Source organism: Bemisia tabaci, chromosome 5 (genome assembly GCF_918797505.1).
Source record: "Bemisia tabaci chromosome 5, PGI_BMITA_v3".
Taxonomy (NCBI): domain Eukaryota; kingdom Metazoa; phylum Arthropoda; class Insecta; order Hemiptera; family Aleyrodidae; genus Bemisia; species Bemisia tabaci.
Window position 1 is genome coordinate 36947268 of NC_092797.1, and position 11284 is coordinate 36958551.

The 11284-nt window shown below is 33.1% G+C and overlaps 1 protein-coding gene across 2 annotated transcripts in view; it reads left to right on the forward strand.

The window, feature by feature from the left end:
- Plod (procollagen lysyl hydroxylase) overlaps positions 1–10609 on the forward strand; it is a 60636-nt gene extending 50027 nt beyond the window's left edge. The window contains exons 11-16 of one of the 2 annotated variants that reach the window (XM_019056761.2): positions 1366–1504; positions 2191–2373; positions 3430–3534; positions 4391–4537; positions 5998–6111; positions 7325–7453. In XM_019056761.2, the coding sequence (XP_018912306.2) occupies positions 1366–1504; positions 2191–2373; positions 3430–3534; positions 4391–4537; positions 5998–6093 (670 nt within the window). In that variant the 3' untranslated portion in view covers positions 6094–6111; positions 7325–7453. Of the gene's footprint in view, positions 1–1365; positions 1505–2190; positions 2374–3429; positions 3535–4390; positions 4538–5997; positions 6112–7324; positions 7454–7998 lie in introns of those variants that run through there. The other variant, XM_019056760.2, reaches the window with a different exon arrangement.
- The last annotated feature ends 675 nt before the right edge of the window (positions 10610–11284 follow it).

An 11284-nucleotide genomic window follows, 5' to 3' on the forward strand; every position in this document is an offset into this window, starting at 1 on the left:
TATAGAAAAAAAAATAATAAAAAATACTGTAATGTTAGCTCTATAAGCACTTTCAGATGAGGCAATAAACATTTTGCATGCAAATTCTCCACTATAGAGGTCGGACATGAAATTTTTGACCAAAACTGCAACTTTTGGTATTCATATCGTCAAATTTTTAATTTTAAGGGGTGCTTCTAGAAGAAAATACCACGAGGAAACCAACGGAACCACTTTTAGAACCACAAAGTTTTGTATAACCGGAGTTAGAAGCGTTTAAAGTTTCCAAATTTTGTCCGACCTCTCCGATTGACTCGATCCACTGTGCGGCGGAATTTCTTTCGCCTCGAAATTGTTAAATTGTTACGCCCGTCATTGGCGCATCGGGCGCTCAGACACTTGGGATACCCTATTTTGAGATTTTCACCGTTGATTTTTTTTTCTTCGTTTCGGTGTCAGACTTTTTTTTTTTTTTTTTTTTTTTCACGCTTTGGGTTTTCGGAAATGCTTCCGTCAAGAGCTGTGGCAACTCTTCAAAAATAAATTGAACGGGTCATTTTAAATTTAATTAGGGATCGTCACTAAATCACGTGACGCAATTTTTCGGCATGTTTGACCCCCCCCCCCCCCCATTCAACACGTAAAAACAAAATGGCGTAACGCTCTGCTCCCCCCCCCCCCCCCCTAGAGCGTTCCCTAATTTAGGGGCGGCCCCTTAAAACGTTTTTTTTTTATTTGTTTAATTTTTGTTTTTAAACAAGATAAAGAAAATCAGCACAACAAGGATTGTTTTTATTTATTGTCACGCATTGGGGTTTTAAAGATACTTCCACTCGGAGCAACTGCGACTCCTCAATATTTAATGAAAGTCTTTCTTTTTTAATGTTTTCATTAATTTTGTATCATGTTTGAAAGAAAAGCACCCAGCACAGCAATGGTTAATACAGTTACATTACGCAGACTTTGAAAATCTGCGTAATGCTAGGGAGCAATCTATTCGTAAATAATCGGAATGTCTGAAACATGTAATATTGGAAATTTTTCGAATTTGGAGTACTAGACCTCAATCCAACGAAAATGTTGGGTCGATTCGATAGCGAAAATATTGAATTATACATTGGCTAATCTTAGCCGGCGCATCAAGTCTTTTCTTAAATTGAGGGAAATAATTCATCGAAAATTGCCCCTTCAAGCTGAAGGGTAGGCCAAGGGCAGTTGCCTGACATGATTAGGTATCATCTTTCGCAAATTACTGTAGTAGGTGTCAATTATGATAATTAAGGCAACTTTTATTTCTTCATCAGTGTGTTTCTTGTTGAAATTAGATTTGAGTCAAATTTTTGCAAATTGGCACCTAATGTTTTCTTTCTCTTATGTCTGTTACAGAGGATTATGGAACACGCCGTATGTTTCAACTGCCATCCTGATCAATGCAACTTTATTCCAAACAAAAGCACTTCGTCCAATTTACAAATACCAGGGTCTTGATCCAGATATGAGTTTTTGTGCCTACTATCGAGATATGGTAATGCAACTCATTTTGTCCAAAAATATCCCTCCTCCTCTTGCTCCCCATAATATGAACATTAGTAGCAGAAGAATTCCTCCTCTTCACACAGGGTAACAAAAAAATTTTATTCGGGGGATCTCATTTAGCTGGTTTTAAGGGGGACAAAATAGAATCTTCACTTAAGCATTGCAGGATTTGACATCTAGATATGAGTTATGATGTGAAACTTTCTTTAATGTAAAAATCTTTAGACAAATTGTGCTAATGCTTTCACAGTTCACTTGAATCGTCAGGAAAATAAAACCATTTTAAATTTTGAAAAATGCAGAAAATTGCACGAAGTATGACGCAGATGTAAAATCTGTAATATTCAAAACTATGCTTTTTTTCCCTAGACATTTAATTTTTTAGCTCTGCATTTAGCTGTGGCAAAGTATTTTTAAGTTCAATGGACCCTTATTACCTAAAAAATATTAAAAATGTAGACTCTTTTGGAACTTGGTGTACAAGCTAGTGATCGGTATATCTCTCTTCTTTGTGGCTGATCGTCATCATGCGCATTTGAAATTTTACCTGGTACATAGTAATTGGTGGACGTTTAAGAATTTCCAGCTTTGGTCCTCTTTTTTAATTTTTCATCATTTTTTTTGAGCAATAACAATTTATCTTAACCAGTACTTATGTTTCAATCTCCATTTTAGTACACTTTTATGTACGTGGACAACCAAGTCATCTATGGTCATCTTGTTAGCAAAGACTTCTTTGACACAGCAAGGACAAACCCGGACTTCTATGAAATGCGGGAAAACAAGTATGATTGGGACAAACGTTATCTTCATGAAGAATACTATGAAAATTTGAAACTCGGGGCCGCAACTCATCAGGTATTGTCACTAACCCAATGTTAAAAAGAATTCTACATATGTTCAAGTTCATTTGTTTACTTTTGTAACTATATTTCCTACAATTGTTTAATCCATTGAACAAATTATTCTTCGTTTTCTTTCCCCTTAGTCATTGACACATCCAGCAAATTGGCATAATTGCTTTTCTTCCATTTAAACCTACTGAAATGTATCGATTCTTCTAGGGAGTTAGCGCTTCAGCAAGAATCGATTATTCAACACTGGTTTAAATTTAGGAAAGCCAGTGTTGCCACATTGCTGGATCCGCCTCTGCCCTCAGGCAACCTCTCTTGTCAGAGGATCACCATGAAAATGTTGCCAACATTATTCAAGGATTCTTATTGTTTCTTTCACCTTTTCCTCGGCATTTAAATGAAAACAAATTAATTTTTAGAAGAACCCTGCAGCAGTAAAAAATATTATCAAATGACAGCTCACTGGAAAAATCATTTTCCCTTTTAAGTGATGATCTAACTAGGTTGAAAAAGCACACTCGAGCTCAACTCTCTTTTCCCCCCTCTTCATCCCCTTATTTTTTCCATAAAATGTCATTTTTATCGTTGAAATAATTTCTTTTTTGCCCTACAAGAAAATCATATCACACCTTTTTCCCGATAGAATAATGAATTGAAGTTAATTACATTGGAATATCATTACGTTTTATGATGCTTCTTTTCTTTTTTCTGTGCCAAGATTTGGCAATTCTTGTAGTTTTTCTCACCAGTATATTTAAGGTACTTGCTCTATCCTCATGTTTTTCATATGTACTAGATTAATCGCAGCATTTTATTTTTCAGTCAAATAAATTTTCTCTTTCACTTTTATTCACAGACTAAGAAATAGAGGATGAAAAAATGAATAATCAATGATATGACACAGGTTTAATTAGGTTTTTTGTCGTAGGTTGGTCTTTTACAACCAAGGTTAGGGGCTTTTAATTTTTATTCACGTTTGTAGACATAAGTTGAAGTCTCTCAAACACCCAAGGTTTTTTTAATGAGAAACATTAATATAATTTCTTTTTGTTGTTCTCAGCCTTGTCCTGATGTGTACTGGTTCCCCATTGGATCGCCAAGATTCTGCAAAGAGTTAATCGAAATAGTTGAAGCGTATGGTCAGTGGTCAGATGGATCCAATAATGTATGTACCTTTTACCTTTTTAGTTTACCAATCTTTTAAAATGGTGATCTTTAAAGTAATAGTTAATGCTCTTTATTTATCAAAATGCTGTCCTAGTACTTGTTCAATTATTTTCTTGTCAGTCACAGAAGAACGATCAATCACTTTTAATTAAACTGGATGAAAGTACTTTAAGCACAAGGTAGGAATCGTAGGATCCTAGTCAAGGTGACGTCTTTACACTGCATTATGCAGTGATTTCTCATTATTGAAGGAAAAAGCTCGTATGAGTATAATTTTCTCTCTTGGATTTTTGCTGTTTGGCACAACACTAGTTGCGTCCAATCAGAAAGTAACTGTAGACGCGCTCTACCTCTAATTGGAGCCATCATCAGTACAGTGCAGCTTTCTGACTTTCTGCTTCCACTCATGAAAGAGGCAAAATTTTTCAGTAAAAAAACGTTTTCAGAGTTGACAAGAAAATGCGGATTTTGAGATTTCCTCAGAAAATACCCTGGTATCCTAAAGAAGGGGCAGTTGCAAGTTGATTCGTTTATTCATATGCTTAAAAAATACATTAAGTTGCACTATAATCAATCAAGCAAATTGGTGCCCTGGTTTGGTAGATCAAAATTTTACATAGCTTTTTCTTGTAACTTTTGTAATTGGACTGCAAACTTCAAACCTCCACAAATGCCACTTATTGTGAAACTTAAGGACTTTTTTGCCCCTCATTTTATGTGAAAAACCTATCTTTCCCCTGGTATTAATAATTTTTTTTGAGTTTTATTGAACCAAGGCTCCTGTCCTCATAGACGATCACATTTATACACCGTTTTAAATTGTGTGTATTACTAATTTTTTTCTAAAACGATAGGATTCAAGATTGGAAACAGGGTATGAAGCAGTTCCAACAAGAGATATTCACATGAATCAAGTTGGACTACACGGTCAGTGGCTTGAATTTCTCCGTGTCTATGTGAAACCTCTTCAGGAGAAAGTCTTCATTGGATATCATCATGATGTAAGTATTTAGCTCTGGACTACATTTTGTAGAGTTCTGTACGATTGAATCTTGTATCAGTATGTACGTAATTATGGTGTTAAGGGTAAAAAATGAACTTGGGAAATAGTTAAAATGTTACAAGAATATAATTTAATTGGCAAAATTTTGTTGCAATCTGTTTAATATATATTTTATTGGGTAAGTTAAATGTGAAAAATTGCTAGGGAGAGATAAAATGAACAGTCGAAAATCCAGGCATTAGTCAAATGATTCTAAAGAGCCATCAGACTTTTAAATCTGTAAAAGACATGCTTCAAATGCTTTACAATGCGTCAAATTAAGACGAACTTCTTTAAAATCTTGTAAAGATCACTGTAATTAACCTCAGTTATTGCTTTGTTTCTTTCTTGTGTTGTACAAATATTTCTAAGTCATCCTTCTTAGTGAGCATAAAAAAAGTTTTTGCATGATTCCAAAATGCTGTCTTCTGAATCGCTGAAATTTTCAGGGTTTAGGTGACCTTAAAAAGTCTTCAGTTATCCCTGTTTTTTCTGCTTTTCAAGTCCTTGAAATTATTTGATCTGTTGGAAAAGATGTGAAAGAAATTGATTGTTCTTAAATTTTGGAATTATAAGTACAATGTGGTGCTCTAACTTCATGAAGACCTTATGCCAAAAAACAAGGGGTGCCAGAATATTTTTTTGCCCATTGAATTGATCCAGCCTTGATTTCTGTGTACGCCTGTCTGTTCACCTGAGAAATTTCCTGAAACACCATAAAAAACCTTTATGGCTCCCAAAACAGTAAAATTGGTACCTTAAAGTTACAAAAACCGACCAAATTGCTCTTAAAATTTGAAATGAAGTCAGAACACCGGTCCAACTCTTGATACCTGAAATTTTTTTTTTTCATTTTTAAGTCTCAAGTGTAATTCCATCTTTAAGTTTGTCTTTCATTTTTACTTGTATGGAAAATTTTTTATTCACATGTGGTGTCCCCTCTTTCTCAGCTGTCTGACTCTGAATTAATTTTTTCGCCTTTTGCACTGCATCGGTGCTTGGCTTATTTTCAAGTGAAGTTTGAGTGTGCTGTCAGTGCAGGGACTTGTCATGTGTATTTTTGAGAGAGAAATTTCTGCCGTTAAAGATTTTCAATTTCTTTGAAAACTCTCCCGAAAAGTCTTGAAAATTTCTTGTGTTTCCAGTCGGGAGTCCTTAAGTAAAAATGTTGTTAAAGACCTTGAAAAGTCATCAATCAATTTTATTTTGTTCTGATTGCATGTAGCATGATTTTGTAAAAACTACTCAGAGGTGCATAAAGAGGCGCAGAAGAAATATGATCTTATGTTGAAATTTTAAAAAATTATTGGAACCTCATTGAGCAGAACAAAACAATTTACTTCAGATATTGTCAAGCTTTCTCAAATTTGTTTCTGTATTACATATAAATCAATCCGTACATCTTATTGATACTTTCAGGGGTTAATCTTGGTGTTGGAAGGAGTCACTACTAAACGTTTCCGATCCATTGGCGCGTTGATGAATTTTTTATTGAGAGAATGTTATGACTCGTGAATTGTGGCAATATCTAAAGTGAGTTGTTTTTTTCCTGCCTGATGTGGTCTGAGGTAATCTGAGAGAAAGTAGTTGTATTGCTTGGCACATTTTTTATGCAAAACTTGTGATTTAAGTCATCTGAGTAGGCTGAGTTATTCTGAATCTAAGAATATTTTTCAATTCTAACATTGGATACTGACATATTTAAATGCCAATCAAATTCAAGAAACTTTTTAAATATTTCTTTTAAAGCATTATTGTATTTAAAGTGGAGAACTTTTTAACTTTCATTCAATTAATATTTTTAATTCAAATTTCAAAGTTTAGCCTCTCAAGGGAACAACATTATAAAGTAAGCATGTCAAGTTTATATGTTTCCTCCCAGATTACCTTGTGGAAATGCATTTTGTTCTTAAGAAAATGTGTGCTTTTGTATTCTTGTTCTATTTTTAATAATAAGGGCGACTCTCGAGGCCTATTTCAAGATATTTAAAACTAAGAAAAAAACCAGCTTTGATTCATTGTTGAAAGTTGCCTCATTTGGCAACGACTGATTTTTTTAGTCCAATGAAACTAAAAAAATATCCATTCTCTCGCTTAACTCCCCATTAGTAGGGATTTCAGAGTGCAGAGAATGAAGAATGGTTGCATAAGGTAGAGTCATCCGTGCTCTCTAGCTGCTAAGACAAGAGAAGCTAGCTATACCCTTGCAAATAGGTAGACTCCACTTCTCCCCATCAATAAATCTTGCAAAACTGATAAGTTGAAGAGTGAAGTGTCCAAAAGCTGCCAGGAATCTGCGAGGCCTATTTTCAAGTTTCAATATCGTTTTTCAAGCATAATCATTGCTTGATACCTTTACCACGAATTTTGAATTCTCTCGCCAAAATTACAACCAGTTTTTCCAGTAATTCTCAATGTAAAGCTTACAAACATCAGTCGATATCAAAGTGCAAATCTCGTGCTAACAATTACTGTCTGATCGGTTCATATCTCTTATTATTCTGAAGGCACGTTTTTCATGTTGAAGGAAAAAAATACTTAAATTTTGAAGGGCATGACTATGTCATGTGAGTTGAAAAGATTAAGAGCTACTGCACTAGAGCATACCAAAATTTCATGTAACAGACCGTATCGTAACACATACTTTATTTTTTTCTCACATATCTCTCTCTCAAGACTGTTGTTTGGTGAATAAGTGATTTCTATGGCATCCTTCAACTAACTTCTTTTTTTATTTGTTTTGCAGTATCCCAGATCATTGATGAATTTTGTTGTACGCTACAAGCCAGGAGAACAACCCTCCTTAAGGCCTCATCATGATTCGTCTACTTATACAATCAATATTGCTCTAAATGAAGCGCATAAAGACTTTGAGGTAATTCATTCTCTTTAATACTTCTTCTTCAATCAGAAATTATAATATGTTCTTATATATGTTCTTGTTATATTATAATATATTACTTATAATATGTCATCATTATAGTTTTGGCATTCATAAATGTTTCCTTTGTTTATCATGAATCGAGCAACCTGAAGTTTGCAAGAGTTGTGCTTGATTAAAACTTTGTTTTATATGTTATATCGAAAGTACTTGAAAAGTACATTTAGATAATGTATTTAAGTGATGTCCCTAAAGAAGAAAAAAATTATGGATTATAAAGGGCTTTGACAACAAAATAATACAGGTATATGTTTTGTAAAGAGCGACTTTGCAACACATATAGAAGTTGTGCACAACTTTTTCTTGCCCTTTGGCTCAGCGCCCATTACATATTTTGAAGAGCCAAAGCCTGATTTTTAGGAGCATGGTGCTTAGTGAGGCTACAACATTAGTCTCAAACTTCTTCTGTTGTAAAAGAAATCTGAGTGCCACCTTTCAAAGAAGTCTTCAATGCCTAAATATTTCACTCTTTTTTTCAGGGTGGAGGTTGTCACTTCTTAAGATACAAGTGCTCAGTGACGGACACTCGACTCGGTTGGATGTTAATGCATCCGGGGCGATTGACTCACTACCACGAAGGTCTAGAAGTTACCGAGGGAACGCGATACATTATGATATCCTTTGTCGACCCTTAAGTTCATGCAGTTTCAGCTGCAATCATCTTTATATTTTTTGCTCCTCAAGGGATGAACTCCAATATTTCTAAGGTTAATTTTTTACTTTTTTAATGTTGTCTGAATAGGTACCAATTTATGTAGGCAGAAAAATGCAAATGAAGCCTTCTACATAACAACAATGGACATGCAATTTATTTTAAATAGAGCATCCGTTGTTGTTTTACTGACATAGTTACAAATGTCAAGAAAGCACGGGAAGAACTGAGTAAAAATTTGCATTATAATCGTTAGTGTGTTTAAAAAGAATGAATAAAAATCGCCAGAAATCCTAATTTTTTGCTGCCATAAACCAATTTGGTTTTTGCTCTGATAAGACTAATTTTTAATTTATAATGTCTCCTTGTAATTCAAAAAATTGATTTTTGTAATTTTAGCAGGAATAATGTTTTATCCATCTTTGAAGTATGCCATGAATTTTACCATTTTTATCAAATTTGCTATGCAGAAACTTCAGAGTCTTTTGAATCAAAACTTAAGTGTATAGATTCAGTGCCACTCATTTTTATCGATGAATCAAGTCAAAAATAATAATAGTTTTTTGTTTGAGATTTTTGTAATTTTTCAAAAAAATGTTCTTACTTTAATCAGTTAGGCTATCCTTGCTTTAATTTGCTAAAATAAGAATGCAGTATGCATTACAGACGCATAAGCAGACCCAGGAGAATCACTTAATTCTCGAAGAGTAAATTTTGCTTCCATTTACAACGCATATCATGCCTTACTAATCATCTCTTTCAATCTTTTGTCAAAATTTGTTGATGACAAAGCAAAAATCAGGATTTTTTAGAAGGATCTTTTTCTTATTTTGATGATTGGTCAGACCTTGATTAGTAGCGACAAAAATTGAGTATCATTTTTGGGCGTGACCCTTTTCTGTCCACCTACTTTATTGGTTTTGTCATTTTGAGTTTTGAAGGAACTTTATCTAGTCTCATTTTGGTCTCTTTATTGCTTACTCCTAAAAATTTTATTATTTTTGTAATCTTATTTAAATTCTAAAGAATGTCTAAATGGAGTAACAATTTTAAATTATCATGGGTTTGAAAGTTTTCACAATCGATCAAAGCCGATCATTTCCTTGTAATACACGATTATTTCAACTTCGGCACTTTTTCTTGTCATTAACTAATGAATTAGGGGGCGTCAAACTATGAGCTTAAAGTGATATGGGATCAGAAATTTTCAATGTATCTGCTTATTTACTGACAGAACACCTCCTTAAAATATGTTAAGCTCTGTAAACATTTAAAAACTTAAGAAAGCAAATGTAAATTGTAATAATATTTGATTTTTCTCCGACCTAGCATGTTTTGGGAATGTTTATAGTTGTACGTAAACACCTAACAAACAATCAGATGTTACTCATGATCTAGGTATAATACTCATTGATTTGTATTTCTTCTTACTCATTTTGTTTCGATTATTTCATCAGAAGTCTTGTTACTCATCAAAAATGAAATGATCCTTTTAACTTTCATTTATTTATTTGAAACTTTGTTCCCCAATTTTCGGTGTAATATAATTTTCTTGTGGCCTAGCAAACAAAAATATATGATCGAAAATTCTGCAATTTATACTCTTAGCACCGAGAAGAATCAGTAAAATTTTGGGTATATTTGTCTTTGGTTTACAGAGAAATATAGCAATGTCATTAGAATATTCATCAATATTGTTAACTGCTGTAATGTTCAATTCACAGAATTAAGCAGACGTTTTTTTGGTGCGCACAGAAAAACTTCATTTCTGATAATTTTATAGTATGACATGCCCAACATTTGTTTCTACCCCCCCCCCCCCTTTTTTTATTTATTTAATCAGTGAACATCTGAAGTCATTGTGAACAAAAATTTCAATTTTTTTCATTGGATATTTTGAAGCTTTATTTTCCATTTTACATCTGCTACCTATTGTAAGTTGTGACTTTTTTGTCAGATCATTGAATCCTAGCAATTAGTTTGTACATAATTTTTAAATCAGTTCCTTTTTTATGCAAAAATAATCTTTCATGGGAAAAAATTAGGGCAAAAAAATTTGAAATTTACACACAAGTAATGGTGCCAAATTTCAATTTGTTTTCCAAAGTTTTCCTCTTTTTCTACATTGTGATTCTTCCATCGTTTATATCTAATTTTATAAATGGTCTTCTCTTTTCTTGTATATTATTTTTTCTCTTTTTGTAGGTATTTTGTTTTACTTTTAGTTTGTAATTCATTTTGCAAGATGATGCATCAGTCAATTTTGGTATGTTTTAATCAGTAAAAAGTCTCTCCTCGGGCAAATATTGGAGCCCATGTTACGTGTTAACCATTAATTTTATAGGTTTCATCTCTTCAAAACTTGGATTAGTAGTTAAAATTACTGTTCGCCTGTACAAAACAATTCCATAATAAATTTTTTTATTTTAACAGCAAAAGGTTTCTCACGTCTTAGCATGATTCAGAATGGAAATTTAAAGAAGAAAAAGCAATAAAAAATTGCTAAGTTTTTGAGGTTATTAGATAAAATATCTAATATCTAATGTAGTTATTTCAATTTTCTTGTGCAAATTCCTTATCAATTACCCGAAAAATTTGACCAGACTTGCTTCAACTCCTCCTCTTTTAAAGTTTTCAATGAAAAGCTGTGAGGCAGATTATTAGTCTTGAAATTTTCTCCTAAATGTAATACATATATTCTTGTCTATTTTTAGGCTATTAATTTGTTTAACATCTATCACTTCAGAAACGTTGGTATTCATCTTTAATAGGCTCAATCTCACCAAAATTTGAAAGAAAGTAAGCATGAATATCAATTCTTCCTCTTTTACTAAGATCTTGTAGCTCTTAGAGAGTACAGCTCTTGTAGGGATGTATAATACATCTTGAAACAATGATTCTTTCAAAACATTCAATGAAATTAGACAAGACCTAGGTAAAATTAACTTTTAGTAAGAGTACTATAACAAGACTGCCTCTTATCCACTGAGCAGGTTTATGATCATAGATGAGCACTTGTAAAAAACCAAATTTATTCAACATTGACTTATGTCTTGATTTGGAGTTGGAAAAGAAATCGAAAAAAGACAAAGCACCGTTTAAGTATGTTGAAA